Source organism: Falco rusticolus, chromosome 1 (assembly GCF_015220075.1).
Source record: "Falco rusticolus isolate bFalRus1 chromosome 1, bFalRus1.pri, whole genome shotgun sequence".
Classification (NCBI taxonomy): Eukaryota; Metazoa; Chordata; class Aves; order Falconiformes; family Falconidae; genus Falco; species Falco rusticolus.
In genome coordinates this window covers 22,387,207-22,413,160 of record NC_051187.1, presented here as the reverse complement: position 1 = coordinate 22,413,160, position 25,954 = coordinate 22,387,207, and the positions used below count along the sequence as shown (strand labels likewise).

General features: G+C 43.2%; 1 protein-coding gene across 7 annotated transcripts in view; it reads left to right on the top strand.

Moving 5' to 3' along the window:
* COL26A1 (collagen type XXVI alpha 1 chain) overlaps window positions 1-25,954 on the top strand; it is a 195,399-nt gene that overhangs the window by 20,326 nt on the left and 149,119 nt on the right. For all 7 annotated transcript variants that reach the window (XM_037375062.1, XM_037375063.1, XM_037375061.1 and 4 more), the window contains one exon: window positions 20,436-20,558. Coding sequence is in view for 3 of the 7 variants with exons in the window: in XM_037375057.1 (XP_037230954.1) it covers window positions 20,436-20,558 (123 nt within the window). In the remaining 4 variants the exon portion in view is untranslated. The remainder of the gene's footprint in view (window positions 1-20,435; window positions 20,559-25,954) is intronic.

Genomic DNA, 25,954 nt, shown 5'->3' with positions numbered 1-25,954 from the left:
TTTAGTACTTTTAAGTAAATGTGGGTCCCTTTGTGTGGTAGAAGCCTGTTCTTAATATTAAAAGGTGATCTATAAATCAGTATTCTGATTTATGCAGTCTGTCAGAGTGCTTTCAGAACACATACCTGGAGTTTTCCTGACTGTTGTCTGTTAATTCTCTCTTTACCAGAGAAAGATGATTTGAACCTGATTTCAGCCCCAAGTACCGAACCTCCTGTGGCTCTTAAGTGGGTGTGGAATATAAAACTGTATGTATTGGAGAAATGTGGTTCTCTTTCCTTTTACTGACAGGGTCTTGCTTTCTGAGTCATTCCCTCCATCGCCTAATAGTCTGCTCATTGCCTAAGGTCTCTGGTTTTCTATGATTTGCTATGGACTGTGTGAGAATGTCAAGCAAACAGACTGGGATTTATGTCACACTGAGTCCTCTGCGCTAATTCCCCTTTGAAGTGCCCTACCCAGGTAACCAAGAGGTCAGAAGGTCTTAAGCTCTTCACCAAACCCTTGAACTATCTGATGTTTGTTTCCTTGACTCTGTGGCCATATGATCTTCATCTGACTTGTAAGGTTCAGTGCAGTAACTTCACAATGCAATTAACAGTGAAGCCAATGGTAGTGTAAGGATCTAGCAACACTGGAATGGCTTTGAAATACCAGACGTGACTGTAGTTACTGCAGTAAATTGTATTCGTTTAGGAAATCTCCTATGGTCTTGCCTTTCCAGCTGCTTGTGTGAATCATTTCCTCTCGTGTAGGTTTCATTTACCAGTTCTAGGAAGCAAAAGGGAGCAGAGAAGCAAAGCAATGGGTGGCAGTGAACTTCTGCTCCCCTTGTATAAATTAACAAATGTGTCTCTTTCAATAACCTTTATTTATTCATTTTCTCAAAGCTGAGCCTGTTAGTGCACTAAAATCCTAGTTGAAAGTAGAATTTTACATCAAGTTAGAAACTTCAGAGCGTTGCTTGGGGGGAGCAGTTCTGTGACACTTGGATCATAGCATATTCACTTAATCTTTGTTTTATTGGGCTGTTTCTTGATAAATGGGGGAAAATGAAGAATTTAATACTTTAAGGTAGCAATGAAAGACTGAAAAGAGTGCTTTAGGTCTGCCGGATTGGAATAATGGACCAGCTACTTAACGCCCTTTCCTGCATTAGACCTTCAGCATGTCTGGAAACATTGTTTTGTAAAGCATAGACTACCTGTAGGGTGATACTAAAATTCATCCAACCTCATTTCTGCAATATGCTCAAAGCTCTCAACTTTTTTTTTTTTTAGTTAGAAATGTAGATGGTACTTAAATTTACTTTCACTGAGGCATAATGTTTGTTTTGAGGCTTTGAGCATAAAGCTAGCCTGTGCCAACTTAGGTATCAGAAAAACTCTACTAAGGATCATAGCTGCAAAAGTTAAAGAGCATAATGCTACTAATTGGGTTACTGCCCTGCATTTTTTCAACTTTTTATATAGTGTATTTATGCACAATGTGGCACTGATCTGAATTGGAATCCCTAATACTACTACAGAAAGATACTGAGTTTGGGAACTGTGATGTTGTTCCTTGTTGGTTTTGTTCCTTATCTCCTTTTTAGGAAGAAACAATTATATGTTGACTTTTAATTCATTGCATGGAATAGTATGGTTTCGATGTTTTGGCTGTGTTTTACAAGTTAATGTTTTTCTCTTCTTGGAAACAAACTGATGTGCCAGTAGAGTGTGCTTGGGTGGAAGTGTTGCCTGTAATGTTTAGGCCTGGCTGTTTGAAAATGGTTGAATCTTTTTGAGGGGGCCAACACATAGGAAGCAATTTCAGGTTTGAGGCTCCTTTTCAGCTTCCAAAGCAGGGAAATCATAGCTCTGGCAGAGAAAAAAACCTCTCCTATCTGTTTAGAAATGGCTTTCACCTGGAGGCCCACAGAATGGATGCTACTGAGACAAAAGCTGAGGGCAGCTTCATTTTATGCTTGGGACAGATCAGTCTCCTCTTCCATATCTATGTGGTTTATCTGGAAAAAAGAATCTGCCACTTAAAATCATAGTAGTTGATTGTGAAACCTCTTTGAAGCTGAGAAGAGAAGGTATCTGCGAGCTTCTGTTTCGTAGGACTCTTCCCTCTACTTCTCTGTGGTCCGCTGTGTGTCTCCTGCCTGTCCTCTGAGAGCTGAGTAATGCTGTCATTTTCCAGCCACCTTCCTTTGTGCTGAGTAAACAAACCATCTGTCAAAACTTTAAGGCTAATACGAGGTACCACTACATAGAAATGTAATCAGTTCCAACTTTTTCTGCTTCTAGGAACTGGGTGAAAGTGATATTCTTTGCAGTATTTGCACTAGGTATAGGTATGCGTTTGCTCAGAGCATCTTAGAAATGCCGGTGCCATGAAATCGTGAGGCAGGGGAATGTCCCCCTGGACATGGTCACGTAACCAAGTTGTACTGAGTCTGTAGAATTAAGAACAGATCCGGTCCTTTTTCTTCTGGGTGTCATCCTCCCATCCCCTTTTTTATTGTGTATGTGCACTCTAGAGGGGAGGTTTTGACTTTGCAGATGAACAAGACTCTTTATTCCTGCTTTGCGTTTCTCAATGGAATAAAATGACCAAGTAGATGTGGTGGGAAGAGTCCCTCATAAAGGCAGTGTAGGCAAAGGCATTTTATGAAAGGTACCTGCTTCGTGTAAGGACAGTTTTGGGAGTAGACCCTGCAGAAGTGAGGAAGAGGATGCAGCAAATGTGATTGCAGGACCTGAGTACTAAGGTTACTGGTCTTTTGTTCTGTGTGAGAAACTGGAATAGGATGCTCCTTACCCTGTGTATGTTGGATGTTAGAGCTGTTGAGGACTAAGAAAAGGCAGCAGCATAGGTGCTAAATGAGCTAAATACTCCTTTTGCCCTGTTGTGATGACCTTGTGAGATGGAGTTGCTCAATTAAGGCACGCACAAAACCTCCCCTTCTGTCCTTAGCTTTTGTGCCTGGGGTCAATCGACATCTGCTTTTTCCCCACAGGACTTTGCTTATTTAGCCGTTCAAAAGTGTGGTGCTGGGAGCTCTCAGCTTGGTTTGAAATGTTTCTTCTCATCATGAAAAGGCTTGGGGCAGATGGGCCACTGCGGCTGTTGGGATGACATAACGTCTCTGTGCCGAGCCTGGTGCTGCGGTGCTTGGTGGGGTGTGGTAGCCCTGAACGGAAGGGCAGACATTTCTTTTTTGCTCTGTGCTGCTTAGCCCTTATTAAACTCAGATGTTTCTAACCCCTTCCTCCAGGCTCTCATTATTGCTGTAAACACAGCAAAGCACAGGGAGCTTTTTCAAATCCTCGTTTGAGGCAGCAATGGGTGACAGCTCTACCAACAGCTCTCCAGTGTGCCTGTGTGCAAAGGGGGGTTGACGTGAATTTAACGCTCCAACCCAAGGGAGATTCTGCTTGTTTTCCCTAAAGAAACCCCCCCTTTTTTTTTTCTTTTTTTTTTTTTATCCCTCTCCCCATCTGATGCCACTATTTTTCCTCCTGACAGGTTGCTTGGCTTCCTGGCTTTCTTCTTGCCCAATTCAGTCTTCTGCTTCCTCAAAACCAGTCTGGTTTCTGCCACCCTGCTCAATGCGGGCTGTCTGGTTGCTTGTCTCCATCACTGTATCTTGTGCAAACTTTGAGCTGTTTGCATTTTCAGGTGGCAGTGAAAGTGATACCAGCTAAAATAAGGTTTCTGTTGCTGTGCCAGAATGACTAAAAAAGTTCTTCCTAGAAGAAAACACCTAGGATCTGGCTGTCAGCAGCTCTGTATCTCAGCTGTTCTTGTTCCACATTTACTGTGTGCTCTGACAGAAAGTCATTTTGCAGCTTTTTGTGAAGGGAGAGAGGAGAGACTGCCATGGTAACAGGATCTTAGATGCTTCCTACATATAAAGCACACTTCACACAGTGCGAGCTACCATACCCCCTGCAGGGGAATTTATGAATCCTTGGTATCTCTAAACGTAAACCATTAATTTAGAGCTGTAAACAGGCTATTTATAACCTTCTTACACAGAGTTCTCAAAGGACTATATCCTTTGCAAATATACTACTTAGGAGTCTGTTTAATATCACTCTTTTTTTTAAGCTGAGAAATTCTTGGCCCAGTGAGGTATCAGAGCTGCTTTGTGGATGGCATTTGACTTGGTAAAAGCTGTGTTCCTGTAAGACCTCTAAAAGATCATCTGTATGACTTGTTCTCGTGACACTTTTGCATCTGACTCTAGACTTGCGTGCCTTCTTGTAAACTGAGCTAAAGATCCTGGTTCTGAACTGTCAGGAGTCAAGTCAGATGTTAGGACGATCATAGCCATTTTGATGCTGTATTTAGTGACTGGATGCTAGGTTTCCTTTTGGAGATCTAGGCTATCCTAAGACATTTGAACATGAGCTATCCTGTTGCAAGGGTCTTAAAATCTGGTCCCTTGAGTCTCTGGCTTGTTTTAAATTGCCCTTCAAGAGTTTCTGGTGCATTGGAGTTACAGAGAGCTTTTTCTTACTTGGTACACTACATCCCCAAGAAAACACTGATTTAATTAGTGGTCATTGCAGCTTTGAGGTGAACTTTTTGTGCTGCTTTTAATGAACTTAAAGCTAAAATGGCAACAATCTTGAGAACTGAGCTGTCAGCTTGTGTCTGTCATTGGTACTAGCAGTACAGGACAGAGAAAATCTGATATGCTTAAGCTTCAGTATTTCAACATGGCAAACCCCACTAACCTAAACACTGAGGGGGGAGCTGCATTCTTTGCTATGCCTAATCTCTGTATTTTGTTAAACATGCATTCCTGCCAGAACTTTATTGGACAGAACAATAGTGACCAGCTGGGCAAGTGACCCTGGCTTTTCTGGTCGGCAGAGGAATTTAGTATCTGAAGAGCTCAGATTCTCATGTGCAGCTTAAAGCGATCTGGATTTAGTTGCTTTTAATTATCAACAGGCTGATTCATAAGGCTTTGTTTTCTACCCTCTTTCCCAAGAAAAAGACCATTCCCTTAAATGACCAGTATATGTTCTATAGAGCAGTGCAGAGTCTGGGAACTAAGACTTGCAAGTTTTCTCCCTCTTTCTTTTCTTTCCCCTAAATGAAATGGGAGTAGTAATACTTCCCTTCATGTAAGGGAAGGCTCTGGGGAGTATTTCTTGAGGGTGTGGTTAGATCTTAGAGGGGAAGCTGCAAAATCCAAAGTATTGTATATGAATATATGCAGAAGTTTATAATAAATCTATGAATGATAATACTTGGCATATGTATAAACTTCCAGTTTTACAGAATAGAGGTCATCGTGCTCCCTGTTTACTGCACCTCTCTGGGCCTGGATGACTGAAATTAGTCTTTGAGAGTTAGTCTTTGCTTGATCCTTGCAGGGAAGGATTTCATCTGGAGGGCAAGCTGAGAGATGGGAGAGGGAGGTGCTGAGCAGGGCAGGCCAGGTTGAACAGCAGCAGAGGTCTGGGTGATGGCACAGGCTGTGGTGCTTTCCTTTCCCTAACTGCAAGGAAAAGTATGTGGGAGGCTGAATGTGTAACATAACTATAGAAGCAGCACTGACCAACAGGGTCAGTGCAGAAATGCCTGCAACAACGAGCACTACACACAGTACCAGCCTTTGAGCAAAGGCAGGTCTGGGCTGCGATGCTGCAAACCTTCTCTGTTCCATGCAGCCTCTGAAGTATAGCAGAGAGCAAAAAGGCAAATTGGCTCTGTAGGATGTTACAGCACTTGGCTTAATGCTGCTGTAAATCAGCATAACCTGCAGCAAAATATATAGTCTCCCTGCAGTGTATTTCAGGATACAGCACTGAGCCAAATGGTTTAAACTATCGCACAGTAAAATGCTGTCTCTTGGGCCACTGTTACTGGAAGTCACTAATGTATATCACAAATGATACAAAATTTTTGGATTACAGTGTTGTAGGAATTCTTAGGCTGTAGGCCTGTGGATAAGCTTTGAATGAGTATGTGTTGCAAGTAGAAATAATAGGATCCCATTTTGCCAAGCACCAGAAAAATACTTGAGTCCTGATAGTGTAATTAAAAGTCTGCTAAAACCCTTTCAAGACCTCTGCAACCAAACCCATTGGAAATTTATTGCAAAGACTGCAGCAACATATTAATTTTCTTGGGTAATATCCTTTGAAACAATCAAGCTCTCTAATTATGTTTGTCAGGCCCTGCCAAGTGGTTATTGGCATCTGAACTGGAAGGTTTTCAAAGCAGTTTCTACAAATGACTATAGAATTTTGCTGAAAGTAAACTTGCAGCTCCCAGGTACCATTTGGAGGAGTTGCTGTGTGACCTTTGGGAGGGTAAGGGTGAAGCTGTATCTGTCTGCACTGAGTGGGAAGAGAGGGAAGAAGTGGGAATGTGGAAATGATAGGAATCATCACAACACTTCAGCTAGTGTCCTGGTTGAGCTTGGGAGTTGCCTTGTGCTACCCATATCTGGGTTTTTGACTTGTATCTGAGCATCGCTGTGGCCTGTGGAGGCAAGACACTTTGTAGGGCACCTCCGTGAGCTCGGATGTGTGTAGTTGTGGGGTTTTTTGTGTGGTTGTTTTTTTTTTCTTTTTAAAAAATCCAAACACCAAAAGATCAACCAGCCAAAGAAACCCCCACAAAAAATACCACCAAATCCCACACAAGCATTTGGCTGGAATTACACACTTCCCCTGTGGCTTGTGGCTCAGATATTGCCATTAATAATTGAATAAGTGAATAGGCTGTTCCCATGGACATACCGACAGCAAGGAGAAACAGTTCAACAGTTCCATCCCTCCCTGTGCCATGCTCTCAGGTTCAGCCAACCTTTTTGATTTGTGTATGTGAGAGTAGTTTCATCTGAAACTCGTACCAGTTTTTTTCTGCTCAGGGAAGTATGTGATGTGAGTCTGTCACAGCTATTTAATTTGCCATTCAACACTGATTTTGTTGAGTGACTTGGCTGGTGTATGGCATCCCTGTATGCTTTCTGATAAATGGGTCAAGTGAGCGCTGTTGTGATGGTGGCTGCTGTCTTTGCTTGCAGGGTGGCTGTATTTGGCTTCAGCCTTTGCTGAGACCCTGCATGTAAAAGTTTCTCCAAGCTGCGCTGAAAGGTGCAAAGGAAAACCCTCATGTAGTTGTGTATAAGGGAGAAAAAGCACAAGCAAGCTTTAACTGTGGTGTGTAAAGCCTGTTTGCACATTTACTTAGCATAATAATAAACCATAGACTGTTGCTGAGCAGCTGTGTGTCATTCTTGGTTTTCCTGCAGTAAGTAAAGCAGCAGTATGCTGTTCTTCCCAAACTACAAAAAGGTAGTAGAAATACAGAATAATTATCACTCAGCAATAAAATTTGGGTAATAACTGCTTGTTTTAATCAAACTTATCTTCCACGCTCTTCTTTGTATCACTCTTCATTCTCTGAATATTCTGTTTTTTAAGAAATCTGAGTGAATGGGAGAGGAGGAAAGAAGCTTATCTATCTTTAATGGCTTTGCCTTGAATTTGCTGCAAGCTTTTGCAGGTAGTGTGTGCCCAAAATGTCAGTCTAGGGTCAGTTGCTGCTTCTTTGCACGCGTAGACTGAGATTTCTCACTGATAACTCTATATATTCCCTTCCCAGCAGAGCGGTGAGGGATGCCTGTAGAGCCTTTGCTTTAGGAGGTTGGATCATCTGTGTGCATCAGTTTGCACCCTTACCAAATTTGTGGTTAGAATGCTGTTGTGGAGTTTCCCACTTTGCCTTGGTGGAGACAGCTAGGTTGCCCTGCTCTTTTATATTGGCAGGTAATTTTAAACTTAAGCAATGACCAGAATACCTCTACAACCCCCCATCTAATGGGGTTTGCCATACTTATAATTCCCCACAGACCAGGACAGGATTTTTTTCTGGCCAGATGTCTGTATCTCTCCTTTGGACCTCCTGCTGTCCCCTCTCTCTTGCTTAGTGCTTCTTTCTCCCCATCGGGTTTCCCATGTGTGTAGTCGGGAATGTTTCAAGGCAGTGTTATCATTCCTAAGGAATCTACTGTGCGTGCACAGGCTATGGAGGGGTTTTTTTGGGCTGTTATTACTTGGCCAAATCAAACCTATTTTCCACCTGGATACCGAAATGTAGATCTCCTCCCTCAAGACCATCTTCCTTCCAAATAGAGGCTTCCAAAGCACCGAGGCACTAAAGCGGTTTCTTAGATTGCTCAAGAATTTTTTAATAATAGAAAAAGGTGTTAGTGTTTCTGTTCACAAGAGACTTTATTTTGTTAAGATTTTTTTTTTCTAATGAACAAACTGGATTGCAGCAAAGTTTAAAAGAATACAAATAATTGCTTTTGGCTAGAAATGAGGTATGGAGACTGCTTCCAAAACCAGTGAAAGCTTAAAAAGATATGTTAAAAGCAGAAGAACCTTTAAAATTAAAAATAAGTAGTTACAGCACTTCATCTCTAGATGTCTTTGCAAAGTGCAGTGGGTTCTGTGTGATTGAGATGTATACCATTTGCCTAAAAGTTAATTTAAAACTTGATGAGGCAATACAGCGTATTCACTAGCAGGGGTTTGGGACTACTGTGTGCAAAAGAGCTGATCTACAGCAAATGCTATGTAGTTACTTTTTATGGCATTGGACAGATGAAGCCGGCAGAGTGTAAGAGTGGGAGTCTGGAAAAGGTGAAGAGGAGGTTGCTGGTATAGCAGAACATTGTGCGCCTGTAACTACCGTATCCAAGCTGTGTTACATTCGCATGGAGTTTTGAACAAGGCTTCCGCTTTGCGCAGATGAAGCGTTTTGAAAGGGCTTATGACCTGCAACTGGGGAAGCATTTTAGGGCAATTTATTGCTGCCTTTAGATAGGCACTGGGAATGGCTGACTGGAGAGGGAGGCAAGGAAAGGAAATATGTGAACACCTAATCACCCATGGGTGTGGATGTGCATTTGTAAAGGGTACTGCTAGTTTACTACACTAAAGATGATTTTTGAGAATTTGAAGCTGTGCAAATAAGAATTTATTAACCTTAAAGCTATTGAGACATCCTCCCGCCTTAGCTTGCTGTCTCTGATCTCTCTCCCAACATGCACTTGAATCAAAACTGAATGTTGTAAAGGGCAAACTCAGCTCTCCGATCACACAACAGATCTCAGTTTTCATGTTCCTACTTCCCTACACATGAAACTCCCATGGGTGTGACTGGAACAATAGGATTATTTTCCAAATTATTTTTTATTGTTAGTAACGCCCAGGACAGCCTTGTGCCAGACATGGCAGACATGGAATAAAAAGTTTTCAATTTAAATAGCAAATTAACACACAGGCTTTGGGTTTTGTTTTTCAGACTGATTAACGCTTTGAATACTGAGGCAGGGAGGTTCTGCCAGTCTTTGTTTTCATTGAACTGGGGCCTCATGTGGCTCATCTTGGGGATCTCTCAACTGGGCAAGTGAAAGACAGCCTGCTTTATCTACTCCATGCAACACAGCCTGGTATTCTGAATGACCTGTCATATCAGTAGAGCAGTTACTGGAGAAAAGTACTTTGCTTTTGGAGTATAGGCATGTCGGTAGGGTACAGCTTTCCCCAGAAAATCTTCCTGGAGCACCCACAGTAGTCTTGTCTCAGGCCTAATGCAAGTGCTGCCTGATGGGACCTGACCTTTAGTTGCCTCACTGAATGCAAGTAGCTAAACTGACAAATCAAAAAGGGAAAGGAGGAATTGTTTATCTCAAAGGAGTACAAGTAGATGGATTTGTCTAGACTGGCTTATTCTAATCACCTCTTCCAGCACTGCAAACATTAGAAAGCTGTAGGGGTTTCTTGCATTTGAGGAAATGCTGGTTTATTTAGCAGTTTCAATAAGGATGTTGTCATGTCTGGGTCTTTGCATGACAGTCACCTGAAACAGAAGTGATGTGGAATACAGCTGAACCTGCACACTTATTGCAACTTCACTCTAGTAAGAGGTCCCTCTGGCTTATGAAATCTAGTTCGCAACAATCATGGGCAACCACATGGTAGTTAACTACTCTAGAAAGATCTGCTGCATAATCCCTTGTATGCTAGAGTTCACAAACTCCTTTACAAGTTGCTGCACAAACTGAAGATCTAGACTGAATGAATTGATTATAATGGGCCACAGGAAAAGAGGAGGAAGGAGGGCAGGTGGAAGAAGTGTGTCTAGAGGAGTTCTGGGTCCTATTTACCTAACACAGCTATCAGTACAGGTATCTCCAGTTGTATCCTAACACTTGTGAATCTGAAACTAATGCTCTGATTTGCTTTTCAATGCCTTTTGGATCCCATATGACACTGCTCTGAGTGTTAAATAGCTCAGGAAAACAAATCTGTATTCCCTTAAAGAGAAAAAGCAATGTTTTGTCTGTGGGATCTCTTTCAATATATACTTTTTTTTTTTATGTTAACTATCAAAAAGGTGTACCTGTCTCCAATGACAGTAATCTCTACTGTGCAGCTCCAGGAAAAACCTGAAAGGTGCATGTTTACATGGGCAGATTAACATCGTGCAATTAACAGGAAGCAATGACTTGATCATGCCCTCCTAATTCTTTTTCTTTGATACGCTCAGTGCTCTCTTTTTGACATTGCCTTTTGTTCTTGTTGTAATTTGTGGGTTTTGGTGCCAGTATAATGCTAATGAGAAACACTGCTTCATTTAGGCAAAGTTCCTGAGTTCCTGTCATGCATGTGGCTTTCATTGCTGCTGGTAAGCGCTGCGAATTTGGCAACAGAGGGCTGAATGTGAGGCACAAAGATGCACTGTTGTCTGTACAGAGCTCAGCAAGCAAAAAAATAAATTCAGGAGCAGACCCTGTTCAATCCTTGTGGGCTAGCTGTTGATGCGTGCAGATATGTGCTTAGTCCTACAGGGCCAGTGATTTGAAGGAGATGCTGAAAACCAGCAGAAGCCTGATTTTCTGTTTTGTAGGACTCAAATTGTGCAAAGTGTTGTTTCGCTGTGACGTAACGCAGCAAGGGGAATTAGAGACAGTTATGGGTACTGACTTTAGGGATGGTGGAGGAGACTCTGCAGCCACAACAGGAGCGGTTAGTAAAGCATATGATTCTGTTACAGGATTGCTGACTCCTTATGCTAGTTTTCTTAATGTTTTTCTCTGTGCAAAGTTTTTAAGGACAAGCAGGTGTGTGTCAGTGTCTTCTTTTTCCACTTAACAATTCCCTCTCCACCTCCTGCTAATTCAAAGTTAATTTACTTCTGAATGAATTTATGTTGGTGTAAATTTAGAGGTACTGACTTTTATCAAAGTTAATCTTGTACTTAAATGAAGAACAGGACCACTGTCCTCAACTTAGAACTGTTCTAAATCAGAACTTTAGAGGACACGTAAACGAGTGCCAAATGTCTTCTTTGATCACAGGGGTATGTTGCAGACAAAGTTGGTGTTCCAAATCTGAGCTCTATACTTTAAATCAAGGTCTTAAGGATGTTTTTTCCTCTGACCCCACCCCTCCCTTCAAGGTCAGGCTTTCTAGGAATGAACAAACCAGTACTAGGGATGTATTTGCAATATAAAGGTAGGAGAGCTATCTATGACCAGGTTATCTAGCTGTGCAAAAATGTTTAGACTCAGCTTCTTTTGTAAGGCTCCAATTCAAGTAGCTTTTATGTAGCAAAAATGACATACTTGGTTGTAATTGTGCATGATTTCCATGCTGCATGGCTATCGAATGCCAAATTCCATCAAGTCAGTCTAATTTAACAAGGAGAGATTCCATGGATATTTTTGTACGTTTCCTTTTTCCTCGTTCTGTGAACACTGGAAACTACTGTATTCTCATTGATTGCAATAAGCTCGGGGGAGGGAGGAGCAAAAGAGTTCAGTGCCTAGAAGAATGCCTGTAAAAGCAAAGCACTTCAAAGGAGTAAACCTCCCTTTTATTTCTGAGCACTCAGTCATGGACTAACTTCTTTCATTTTCATGATGAATGTAATTATGGTTCAGGTCAACCATATTTATTGTTTGATTCAGTTGGAACATGCCACAAGCAAACTGAGAGTTGCTGGTTAGTGGGTATAAATCAGAGGGACTTTATGCTAGAGTCCTTGTGCCTTCTTGCATCTTTACCCTTATGCATGCATAAACAGATATGTATGCACAGAGGTATATGTATGGATCATAGCTCACGTATTTCTGATACTACCTGCCTGTTCAACCTTTTTTAAGTCTTCATCTGCCTTTGTTATATTCTACATTTATATTGGTGCTGATGCACTGGGTGGATCTACTGTACAAATGAATCAAGTGTGTGTGACAGAGCAGTGCTATCGTCTTCAGAGCCCCTCCTTCATTAGTTACAGCAGCTGGAAGGTGCCTTGCAAATGTGACGGGGCGTTGGAAGGCAAGTAGAATGGTCTCATGGCTGAAGAAGCTGAATGTTGCTCTGGGGAGCTGGATTCCCTCTTTGTCTCTGAAAAAGTGTTGCATCCGTGGCTTCACACTACTTGGCTGTTCTGCTTGAGGCTTTCAATAATTTAAGTAGGGAGAGTTTTTTCCTTTAACCCCTGTAACTTCAATGGCTGCAGAAACATAAGACAAAATTTTGCGCAGTTTATTATGAACTGAAGCAAGTTCAGCCCTTGCGAGTAATGTTGTTTGGAAGGTCAACCGTGCACACAACAAGGCAAGGAAAGCAAAATTAAATGTGCTTGGCTGCAGAACTTGCTGAAGATTAGAGCTGTTGTGCCGACTGAACTGCATTTTCCTCCTGAGGTAAAGGTTGCTCTAGGACTAAAATCCCTCCGGTGGTCTCCGATAATCCACTTTGCGTGGGAAAACCTAAGACTGTTACTGGCAACTGAGTATTTGAATTGCACTAAGCACAGAACATATTGCCCCCTCAGGAAGGGTTATGCTGTTGGGAGGTACCTAGATAAATTGTCCCATCTTACTTTGCTAGCCAGAACTTATTTTTATGGCCACTTTTTTCAAACTTGTATTGGGGTGGTGTGTGTGTGTGTGTAGAAAGGCTGGAGTTCCTTCCAGTCTTTGTCTGACCAACATAGTGGAGTGGGAGACCTGGAACTTGTCTTACTCCTGTTCATGCCTCTGGCTCTCTGCTGCTTCAAATGGCTGCTGCTGTCTGGCTTCAGAAACACCAGCAGTCTTCCAGTTTTATTTGTTTCCCAAAATGAATGGGCTGTTACAAAGACTTTTATCCCCTTTTTACAGGAGTCAGGGTAACCTCTGTTAGTGACTATGAAGTACTCAGTGGGAGTAAGGCATGCATAAAATGTCAATATTGACAACACGATTACTGTGGCTTGTCATGTCTTCTGACTTCCAGACCTCTTAAAACTTTGTAGTGGAAGGGCAGACTGCTTTGAACTGAATCTTGCCATCATAAACTTGTGTACAGCCAGCCCCTGGCCACTGCCAGGTCATCTTTCATGGATTCCTTAGCAGTGGTCCATCAATCTACAGACCAGAATCAATCCAGCAACTCTGAACGTTGATATTGTGGAGACTGGTGCTCAAAATTGAATTTTGTAGCTGGTTCTTTGCTGGACAATGAGCTGAATGACATCCTTGGATCCTAAAACCTAGTTACCTTGGGCGAGTGTGAACAGGAGAAACTTAAGCCCAGCTTGGTTTTTATCTCAGCTTTCCAGTAACATCTGATGGGTTTGTTTCCATCTTAGCCAGGTCACAGCAATAAAGAGTAATCTGGTCACAGCCAACTGAATTATCTGGTAAACTTGATCCTGTTGAGGGTCAAACCACGTTCAAGGAGGTGTGTATTTGTGAATAGGAAGGGAATAATACAGGTATGTAGAACTGGATGGTTCAGGAAGAGTACACCAAAGAGCCTGGCAGCTTTTGAATCTGGATTTCTTGGCATGTAGAGGGCAACTTCTGCTCCTGGCCTCAGTGGAACATATAAATAACTAACCCCTCCTAATGATGGGCTCCAGCACACAATGTATGGACTGCTGCTCTAGCAAAGCAAGTGGGATGCTGTGCTATTTACACAGAGAAAAGGGCACAGTTCGCTTTGTTACATCAGAATGGCAACTTTTTCCCAGTGAAAGTCAGTGACCTTCTGATTTTATTGAAATTCCTCTCTAGGATTGCAGGGAAATTGATAGCTCCAGTGAAAAATGTTATGAGGAAACTTGGGGAAATCTATCTAGCTATCAAAACACTCCTACTGTTTTCTGTGCCTAAAATGTTGATCTCTGCTAAGTATAACACACAGTGTGTTATCCTTATGGAAACAAAAAGATAATTCAGTGCAGTTGTTTACACAGGAGAAAGCTTTAGGGCAAATCACAAGCATCAGAAATGCCAGCCTTATTGAGAGACTTCTGTAATATTTATCGGGAGTGGGGAGGGTCAATTCATGCCCAACCACATGCAACAGGTGCTGATGAAACAGTCCTGCATATAAAGTCCTCTTTCTGCTGCCCCCCAAAGGAGTTTGCTTCTGTCTTGGCCAGCATAGTCGTTGATGATTTGAGCTTTTGTGTTGTATTGTGTGGCATATGCTTTCGTTGGAAGTACTAAAACCTCACTAAATCTCCATTATTTCCTTAGCTCTACAACAGCATAAATGACTTTGTTCAGAGTCCGACTTGTAGGAGTGTTTCCGCTGAAAGTGCAGCATTTCATGCTGGTAGGAGCATGGTGTGCGATAAGGCCACAGATATATCAAGAGCTGTAGCCGTGTCCTTCACTCCAGTGAACACATCAGCCAGAAGGTCTCGCCTGTGGTAGGTGTTGCCTGCTGTAGGTCTGTCCTTAACAGGGCATGGCGGCAAGTCAGTTTTGTGTGTGGAGCTGAACTGTCATCCCACTGAAAGAAGTGATTAAGCAAGAATGTAGCTGCTTTCATTTTCAAGTTGCACGCTCCTGATTAAACAGACTACTTGCTGTGTCCTGATCAGTTCAGCCCAGTGGTTTCTGACAGCGTTCAGTTTGTGATCGCTTTTCTAGTGAAATGAAACCTACTAACAACCAGTTAGCTTTTCTCTTGCAAATCACCTAGAAGGTCCTATGGGGACCCCCAGGAGTCTGAAAAGCTTGGATAAAAGCCAGCAGTTTGGACTAGGAAAGAAGCAAACATTGCTTTTGGGGATGGCTCTGTAAGTTTCTTGTGATGGAAATCTTTCTAAGTGTTCACCGTTAGAACGGTGGAGGGATCCCTTACTACCCCTTGAGTGATTGATGGGCTTGGGAAACAGTACTGTGCAAATCCAAATGGTGTGAAGGAGGGAATAAGCAGCTTGCTGTCTGTCAGTGTCTTCACATCTGTGAAATGACTGCTCTGAGCTAATTCAGTCATACTAGCCTGGAATTAAGCTTTGATATGTGAATATATGGCTATTCTGCAACCTAGAGTATTTTTGCTTAAGTATTTGTTTCCTTACACCTCTCCACCCTCTGCAGTTCCTTTTCCCTTGCACTTGTAGGATTAAGGATTGCAGGCTATACAGACATCATAAACTGTGCATCCAGATAAGGTTTCTGATGAGGGGCACAGCAAGTTCAGAAAGCTGGTGGGGTGCAGAATGTGGCTTCCTCCTTGGCGTTTGCCTACAGAAGCAAAATGCAGCTCAGGCTCCATCTGTAGTAAGTCCAGCTACCTTTTGGGTCCTCTCAGACCACTCTGTGCATGCCCTGGGAAGTTAGGTTTTCTTATCTCCTTTCGTGTCTGGGTGCCTGAAACCATGTATCACTGCTCTTGCTGAGTCAGCAGTGAGCAGACAACTCCCTCCCAGCATCTGCTGAGGGAGGGGGTCCATTTAAACTCAGAATAGTAGTTTTCAGATTATCTCCAGATGAAAGAAAACTATTGAATTTGTTGTTCTACTTAGCCTGAAAGGTCCACAGTAACATCCCTAACCTACACAGTAAGTATGGTTGGATATCTGCTGGTATCAACACTCATACTCCCTCTGGAACAGCATGTTGTCAGCTGTGATCAAGATGAGAGATCTTGGTGTGTAGCCCTGGCCTGAAACTGTCTAAATCTCTAACTTGCAGGCCATGTTCTGCAGATCCTCAATTGTCCATGAAAGTCTTCCAAGAATTAAATACGGTGTGAGAGTAGGGTGTCTCTTTGGGAACAGCTGGGGAAAATGGACCAAGTGAGGCTTCCCTCTCTAAGCAAAGCAGTGGAAGACCAATTCCATGAGATGCTGTGAGGCTTCATGCTAAATATGCTGGTGATGAGCATGCATGATCATGATATCCAACAGACCTAGTCCTAAAGGAGCTGCTATTCGGATCATTTTGTTTGGTCGGAATGTTCTTTTCAAATAAGCATCAATACTTTTTCTGCCATCCTGGATGCATGCCAGCAAAAGTCCTAAACCTTTCTTGCTAGCATCTGTATATAATATAAAGGGTCATTTATAATCTCTGTAAGCCATGATGGGACCTTTCGTCACGTTGTCTGAAGCCTGCTTGCGTTCTGGAGACTGTTCTTGCTGACTTTTGGCTTGCAAAGAGAAATCACAGGGCTGTTCTGTCTGCTTTCTTTCATAGTCGCTGTGCTGTTATATCTACAGTGAGTTCCAAGCTATATATCCTAATGCATCTTATGATCGGCTGTGTTCCTGTCTTTGTCTCACCTGCTTCTATGCCACAGTAAAAAAACCCAAAACAACTGAAAGTTATGTTATTTATGGGAAGCCAAAAGTGGGATGTTTTGCAAATGGGTATGTACCTTTTGCTCCTGGGTGGGTACCTTTGTAACCAAACTCTTCCTTCTGATCAGTAAGGAGAGAAGTTAGAGAAATCTGTGTACGGTTACTGCACTCTCAGTGCGCCTGTTGAGGGAAGTGGAAGGTTGTCCCTAGATTTGAGCAAAGGATCTGTTATTTTGCCATGGCCTATCGGTCCTGTTCAGGCTGGCAAACTCAGGCATTGAATTTAGGCAAGGAAAGTAATGAATGGAGAGCCTCGAGGAAGCTCCTTAATTCCTGTAATGATTGCCTCCTTTTTTAACAGGTCCCTGAGCAGGTCATCTGAAGAAATGAACCTGGGAAAGTGTTGGGTTTCTGTCCTGTGCACTGTCGTGTGGGAGCAGTTTTTATGTCTGACAGCTGCCTGAGGCGCTGTCACTAGATTGTAAGGAGGTCTGTCCAGCACGTCTCAGTTCTGTGAAGGGCTTTTCGAAGGCAGAAATGATAACTTGACTGCCGAATTCCTTTGACTTGCAAGGGGATATGCATACCCGAACAGTTCATTCCAAGGACCACGTAGCATAAACGTCTGAGAGACCTACTCAGACAACAGCAGTTTTGGATTCGTTGGTAAGAAAAATCTGTGTGCATGCCAGCAGCACCCACTGAATGAAAGGCCTGCCAGCTTTTGGAGGCAGCTTAAAATAATCAACTTTTCTTGCAATTTTTGACATAGGCAGCCTGCATAGTGCCACCTGTTTAGCTCCAGGTCCACAAATGTAGTGCTAGACAGCCAAGCTGCTTGGAAATAAGCCTTGAAGGAGCAGGATGACATTAAATCTGGGTCTATGCAAGGGAAAGCTAAAGAGAGTAACAGTTAGTTTCCAATTTCTCCTTAGGAGTTGCAATTTGGAGCTGCCATTATATATTAACCAGAGCAGTTAGGCTGCCAGGGTCTGCCTGCAATGCCTGCCTTTCACTTCTGCATTGTGCTGGGGTGTGCAGTGGTGTTTCAGCTTTGTTCACATTCCCACATCTTTTGCCTTCAGGAATATGAAGCTTTCTAGTTTCAGCATCAGATATGGAGGGTTCTGGTTAGAGTGCAGTTGATCTTATTTTCTTTTTTCTTAATTTGACACAGAAGTGCTTTGGGTGTACCCAAGAAGGTCAGACAGGTTGTCTCAGAAGCCCCAGTATTTGAGCAAAATAATTGGCGTAGGATAATCCAGCTCTGCACCATGGAAACAGTACTACTCCTTCCCAGATGATTCTGTGATGGGAGAGGGCCAGAGGGACACACATACAAGCTACGTAACAGTTCAGGCATAAAAAATATTTGATTTATTTGGATTTCATTGACAGGCCAGAAAAATGGTCTTAATGTGAGGGGAGGCACTCAAGTCCTTGATAATTATGCTCTGTTTTAAAATGTTCAGTAACTTTATTCTGAATTTGTCAGTATTCATGTCCTTTGGTGCTCTGTTACATGTTGCTAGTGTGCATATTACTGTTTTGTTCTTCTCTTGTGGTGGGACCAATTCCTTTCTCCTTGTATGTTAATGAACAGTTTTGGTTTTCATAATTGTAGGACATGTGCTTCTGCCGTTACCCTGTCAGGTTCTGTCTGCGTGCAGTTTGTTTTGCCTGACATGAAATGCTTTTGCCCTGAGGCTTGTGCAGAAGCGCTGTCCTTCTGATGGCTGTAAGCACTGTGCTAAAAAACGTGCTCAAGGTAAATCATGCAGAGCTGTGGTTTCCCCAAGCCCTCTTGTACTCACCCTTTCTTCTGGCTGCTTTTCCTTCCATGCTTAACTGGCTGTTCCCATGGCACGAGGATATCTTAACCAGCCGTACCCATCTGAACAAACACCATGCTAAAGCTCGGTGAGATGAAATAGCCAATTGCACCATGTGTACATGTGAAATGGAAGAGAGACGTTTACTCTGAATTATCACGCTACCAGTCTTTAGCTTCTGTCTTTGTTCTGGGTTTGCTCCCTAAACTTTGTGCAGAAGTTGTTGAGCCTACTAAAGGATCTGCTGTCATCAGGTAGTCTGGAGTTTAATCTCCCCCCACATACACACACTTTTTTTTGGTGCCCTTTGATTTTATGACGTAGATGTTAGTACAGACATTGGGTGCTAGGCTGTCTCATCCCTATAGATACATACCACAGAACTTCAATAAATCTTAGAAGTGGTTCTCTAAGACCTGCCTGTCAGCATGGGGTCACCCGAGATGTGACTGTACTCCACGCTTCCTCATGAGGAATTGCAAGTGGCTTTACAGTGAGCAGGAGCCGTGTCTGTGGGGAAAGCTGCGTGGCTCTTGCCTTGGTGCTGCTGACGGGCCTGATGGTGCTGAGCAGAAAGCCACCTTCTCTCTGGGTGCCCCAGTTCACCCAGCTGCTGTAGCTGTAGGTTCAGCAAGCAGCCTGCTGGCCCCGGCTTGCCCGTTGTGGTCTGCAGCGCTCAGTTCAGCTGCCTGCATGCATACCTCTATTCGTGGCAATGAGAGTTATCCAGAGGGCAGGGAGCCTTCTGTGGAGATAGGAGGGGAATCCAAAAAGAAAACAAAACTCAATAAATGCTGTAAGTGGCAAATTCTGGAAAACTAACCTGCCGTGGGGAAGGTGGGTTAGAGAAGGAGGAGGGGATGTGCAGGTGCTTGTTTCTATGGTGCAAACAGTTTGATTTTTTGGTATGCAAGGCTGGGAAGCTGCTGTGACACTTGGAGAAAAACAGATCAACTGTACTGAGGGCTTTTGCTTTAAGATGCATGAGGAGCCAGGACTCTTCTGCGCGTGCAGGGAATGCTTACACAAGCACCTTGTGTGTTTTGAAGCACAAGCTGGTGTCTTTACTTCCCATTAATGACCTCCGTTCTGATCCCCAGTCAGTCAGAAAGTGGCTCTTAAACTTTTTTACATTGGGATGTAAAAGCAAAAATGTAAACCTGTATTCGGCAAATATTAACGATGCTTGCAAGGGGGGGGGGGGGGGGGGGGAAGTATTCCCCCCTAGCATGACACAGGAACCTAACAATGTTTTTCAGAGAAGGTGGAAGAGGGTCTATGGGTCCCTATTCCCAGGACTGACACTGTCCTGCCTTCTCATACACCTTATGGTGAGAAGGTGTCTCTTTTGTTTTCTTGTGAGACAGCATAAGACACTAGCCTCCCCTTCCCCTGCATTTTTTCTTGCCCATTTTTAGACCATAATCTTACCAGGACAGCAGTATGGCTTGTTTGGCACCTAGCTTGTTTAAGCCCTGCTGACAATGTGCTCCACCACACCAAAAAGCAGAATTTTCCAACTCAGATGTTGTTCAGAATAGTAGGAGGTTGGGGAATGATACCATAATGAGCAGGATGAAATTAAGACCAGTACAATGGGAACTGACTATCAGGAGATTTGGAACACTTTTTTTTTTTTTTTTTTCTCTCTCTCTCTCTTTTTTTTTTTTTTCCCTGAAGTCCTATTGTTTATGATAACAGAACTGAATTATGTACTATAAAACTCTAGCCTCTGAGGACTAAGCAGGAGGCGTTACTGGATCTCTTGTGGTTCAGGTTGGCAGAAGCTGGGAATCTTTCTGCAGCTATTGGGAGGAGAGGATAGGGTAAGAAATTAAGACTGCAAGTTAGGCTAGCTATGGCTGGCAGAAGAAACAACCCCACCCCCAGATACTTAGTCTGTTTTTACTGCAGTCTGATGTACGTTGGTTCAGCTTGCTGTCGTCTTACTGGGGCTAACAGTGTCCTTTCTCTCCGCAGGCATTGGTGTCACTATACGGTTACACGGACAGTCTCCTGCCAAGTGCAGAATGGGTCAGAAACGGTGATCCAGCGAGTTTATCAGAGCTGCCGGTGGCCAGGACCTTGTGCCAACTTAGTGAGGTAAAAATCTTCCTGTCTTATGTTGCCCAAATATTCCTGCACTTCTCATTAAATTGGTTAGCTTTTAAGTACTGCGTAGAGGGTTGAGATCGATACGTCAGGTGTGATACCCTGCTTTCACAGCAGTGTAGCTAAAGAATGCCACTGTTGTTAGCTGCAGAGTAATTGCATGTGAAGGTAGGTGTAGTATTAGGGACAAGCCGGAACAGTGAAATAGTTTAGCTTAGATTGTAATACCAGTTAGTACCTCTCCACACAGGAGGCTGCTGCCAGTCGGGCATGAAGCTAATTAAATGTGAAGTCCAATGTGGAGTGCAGTGTGACTGAGCAGGGTTAGCAGGATGCTGGACCTATGTGCTGGACATATGCAAGCACTGTGTGGCTTGTTGGTATTGAGTCCTCATACTTGGTCTTTGAGGGTAATGTTGATCACATACACTGAAAACTTTGGTCAAATTCCTTGCAGCTGGTGGTGGACAAAGGTAATGTACCCTGTACCTTTCAGAGTGGAATTTCCTTACAGCACCTCTTACTCCTGCACCTCAGTATCCTTTAGAGACATGCAAGAAAGTACCATTCCCCTCTCCCTAGATGAGAAACAAAGCTTAGAGACAGCGGCTTGTCAAAAACTTGCCCTGAGCCTGCTTTGCCTTTCAATCATTTACAGTCTTGGGACCCACCTACATTTGAGGAAAAAACCCAAACCTTGTGAAATAGCTATCCCCAGCGGCCACCTTTCAGTATGCAAAGTGTCTTTGTATTGTTGAGCTTTGCCTTCTCTGAAAGACATTCTCGGAGCGGAATAGTGTTACCCACCCATCTGGGAGTTAGTGCAAAATACCCATTGTGCTCTAAATTTACACCTAGCTTCTATAACAATTTCCCATGTAGACAAGCCCATAATTTGGCTCATAAGGCTTAGTCATTTTATTGGTATTGTTACCAGTTCATCCACAGGGCACTAGCTGCAGGGTCCTTTCATAGTTCATAACCTAGCCAGAATGTCATTGAACTACCCACTTGAATACCCAGAGATCCACCTTCCCAATCTATTCTTGTAACTCTTCATCTGGAATTTGCATTTTTCCATGTGGCGGTTACCACAGTTGGTTCTCCAGTTTCTACTTGGCCAGTGGTCATTTCAAGTTTTTTCACTTGTAATATATCTGCTTTGGTGTCTCTTTGGTCTTGTTTTATGCAAGGTTGTGGTTGAAACACTTAATATTTTACACTGTCATGGCCAAACTTCTGTTGAAGCTTTTTAATTTCCCAGACTTTTTATGCATATAATTGTCATTAGAAACTTGCAAGCTTTCACCTTGTCTCCTAAACTTGCCAAGAATCTTGCTTATTTTTCCTTGTTAATGTAGCCATAGTTTCATAAGTACTAAACAATTGATCATGTTACTAGTAAAAATCCTTTTTGTGGGCTCCTGCAGTTACTCATACACATTGATTCTTACATTGTTAACCTAGAGGCTTTAGCAGTAATGTGTGCTGTTGTGACATTGTTATTCATGGAACGTTTTCAGTTTCAAATGTAGTTTGGCTCATTTGCCTGATGAGTCCAATTGTTTGGAGACAATGCAGAATGGCAGCACACTTCTCAATTTTTCTTTATATGTGAAAGTATCATGGAAAGAAGCTGGGGTTATTAATATTTAAGATCTCGGCTGGTGAAAGCTCAGCTGATGGAAGCTGTGTTTCTGGAAGGCTATCACCATGAAGAAACCTACCAGAAGAGACAGGAGGACACTAATGCTCTGCTCCCTCTGCAACTGGGATGAAATGCAAGCAAAGCAAATGGCACCCTTCCAAGGAAATGACTATACCGTCTGTCCTCAGATCCTGTGTTGTGTGACATTCTTGCATGAAGTAGAGAAAGACCAAGGACCTCTTTTTCCCAAGGACCTGCAGAAAGCTGCTGACAAACGCAGGAGCCCACCCAGTTATCAACAAAGGTAAAGCAGGAGTGGCACATGCTGGTTTGTGATAATTTCCTGTACTGCCACTGTACAAAAGGGAGAGCCCCAAGAACAAGTAGCAATGAAGTTGAAGCCACTGAGGTCCTGAGAGCTGAGTGGGTCGCTCAATAAGTTATCCCCATCCGAGACATCTTTTACAAGTGGTTGCTTGGTTTTCGCACTGCATCTGAATTCTAACAACAGAATGAAAAACAGCCATTGAAAATTATGGATCTTGTGACATGTAACTACGGTGAGCAACCTTTGGTAACCCTGAGTCATGTTGCATGGTTGAGATCTTATTTCCTGGGTCCACGTGGCCAGCCTATCAATGTTATATTGCCAGCATCTAGGGATGTGCGAGTAACTGACTATCTCTTGTCTCAGAGTCAAGCTGAGTTTTTAAAATTTACTACTTTGTAAAATGACATTTTTGCCCCCTCTTTCACCAAAATGATTATTTTCTTTTTAGGAAATGTCACTCTGTCTCCTAATTCAGGTGAATCCCATCTCCCATTTTCAGATGAAAACTCCCAAGGATAGCAATGAGAAAGACAGTCCCTAAAGTCACGGGGAAGTTGAGTCCCTCTTCTATTCAGCACTTCTTTCACTAGCGCAGTTCTTTGCGAGTTATACTTGCTTTCCTTATGTTTCTGCTAACAAATTGGCTTTGAAGGAGCTTGTAAGCTTATACCAACTACCATGTTGCACAACTTCCTTCTACAGGTCTCTGAAAATTCCTACAGAAGATGAACAGAGCAGGAAACTCAACTCAGGTGCAATACTTTTTTTTCTCTGTGCCACCTCGCCTTCCCCAATGTAGTGGTTTGAGAGTGAATCTGTACCTACTTTTTCAAGACAAAACTGAAAAAACTCGACCCAAACCCTGACAGCTGGCTTAGCATGTTTGAAAGCTTTGGATGGCACTGCTATTTGCTTGGGAAGCTGTCCTGGTTTTTCTCAGGACTCTCTGTCTTCTTGTGATGAACACGAGTCTGTGGTGCCAGATGAAGGCAGCTGCTCTGTGGTTAGGGTAAATGTTACCTCTTGTGTTTCAAACTAATATTTCTCGAAGAAAGAATCATGGATGTGGCATGGCGGAATGTGAGCCCATGGGATTGCCGCTTTCCTGCAATGGCTCTCATTAACAGTAAAAGACACTTCTACCCATGTTTTGTCTAATCCTGTTATGGCAGAATTAAAGTCCAGAAATGCTGCAGGCCCTGATACCTTGCAAGGTCAAGGGATTCACCCCTCAGGGATATCCTAAATAAGGATGTCTTCAGTAGATACCTTTGACAGGGAAAAGCAAGTGTGAGTAGTATCAAGTCTGATAGTGTCCTGTTGTGACACTTCACAAAACACAGGAGAGGACTTGCGCTAGCTTCATGGAAGGGGAAGCAAAGAATCCCTTGTGTCACTAAATGCCTTCTCTAGGTCACCAGTCGTTAAGTGTGGTCCTGTAATACAAAGGAGCTTCTCTATTTTGTCTGTGGTCCTAAATGATTGTCTGCTTGACTGTATCTGCTCCACAGGACAAGTCCAGCAAGAAAGCTTCCCAGGGCCAATGCTTCATTCCCATCAAAGAATGTTGTTTCTTTTTCCTCCTTACCTTCTCTGTACCAGCATATCTGTCTTTTTGGGTTTTCTGGAAGTCTAGCTTCTGGTGATGTCAGGTTTATTCCAGGTCTGGTAGTGGCTATGCTCTCTGTATCCCTGTGGTTGTTCAGGTGATGTAAATATATCTGCTTTCTTTTTGCAAAAAAGACAAACTTCTGGCTTTCTCCTGTTCTTCTCTAGTGAGATTTCTGGTGCCCGAGTTTGAAGAGGGGACACAGCCAGATTTGTATGTTGTTGTGCTTGACTGTAAGTAATGCAAAATGTCAGTAAGCCATTGGCATTATTTTGACTTTATACTATTTTTCCCAGCTGCAACTTGAAACAAACTGTTTTCCTGTCCTTGTTTACAGGGAGTCAACCATATCTGGGAGAGCTTTTGTTCTGCCAGCACCCGTTATCGGGCTGCTCACTAGCAAAAGGGACGCCAGCCAAAAAAAAGGCATCTCTCAACCTCGTGGTGACAGCTGAGAGGGGCTCTCTGTTAGAGAGACTCTGCTTGTAAGCAGACATCAGTGTGGCCAGACAAGGGTTTAATCCATTTCCTGTCTCCCATTCATTCATGTTATTTTTCTTTCCCTTATTGCACAAACTGCAGCTCAGGGTCAAGCCTTTGACAGAGGAGTATCTGTGAGATCCCCAGACTAGCAGCTTCAGTTGTGTGATGTCCTTGCTGTCTGTTCACTTGCTCTTGCAAAGCTGGCAGCTGTACTTCTTTTGCAGGAGTGTCGTCATCTTGGCTGGGATGGGATGCACTGCTCAGTTCTTGCCCTCCACCCCAGACTTTATTTAGCTTGGGTGCCGAGTTGCTTTGGAGCAGTCTTGGCTAGAGGCTTTCCCTCAGCAGATCTATTCTTGAACTCTCTCCATTTGTGTAGTGAAGGCTTCAGCTTCTGCGCACCATAGGATATGCCTTTGCTTTGTCACGCTACGAAGTGAACGGGCAACTTTCCAGCGGTCTGGCTGAAGCTCCTAGTGTACATATAAAAATCGCATGCCATTTATCTGTCTGAAGGAAGGGATAAAGTCTCTGGCTTGGTGTTTCAATGGCAACCTCATCTCAGGGTCTCTGCTGCCTGCATGGTTGCACCCAGCTGCCAGTAAACCCAGGCATCTGAATAGGAACCCTTCTCCTGGGCAATCGTTTTGCTGCAGCAGCTGCAGGCTAATGCACAGTCCTGTCGTGCTTGGGGCACTATGCTTCTTGAGGCTCACCGAGAAGGGTGATCTCCTAGGCCAGGCAAGGATTTGAGACCTGCATTCAGTTGCTGGAGCTTTGTGACTTCCTGTGCCTTTGGTCAAGTGATGCCACCTCACCTGTAAGATGAGAACAGTACTTCTTTTGTCTTACTGTGTTTTAGGACTCTGAGACTAGGACTACTTGTTATCCCCTCACTGGCCAAAATCAGCCTTATTTTGATTAGAGTAGTTGTGTATGACTGTAGTGCTCAGTAAAACAGTATTTCAGGACGTAAATGAATGTTACAGCCTTCAGAAAACAAACATTTTCTGTTTCAGACTTCTGTTGCTATGAAAATCCCTGTCATCTCTGGAAGCATGCTGGTTCAGATTGTGGCAGGATATTCTGATTTCTCTTCTACTTGTTTCATCCTAGAAAAGTTAATGTTCCCAGCAAGGATGTGTGAGGGTTTTTTTTATCCTGTGAATTTTTGCTGTACTTAGTGAAACAGCTCTGTGACCACCCTAGCATTTGAGCATCCTGCCTCTGCTGCACTTCCTGGCTTCAGAGAATCTGAAGATTCCCCTGGAAACCCATAGCTGGTTTGTGCAGGTCTGGGCTTACCTGGGCTCTGT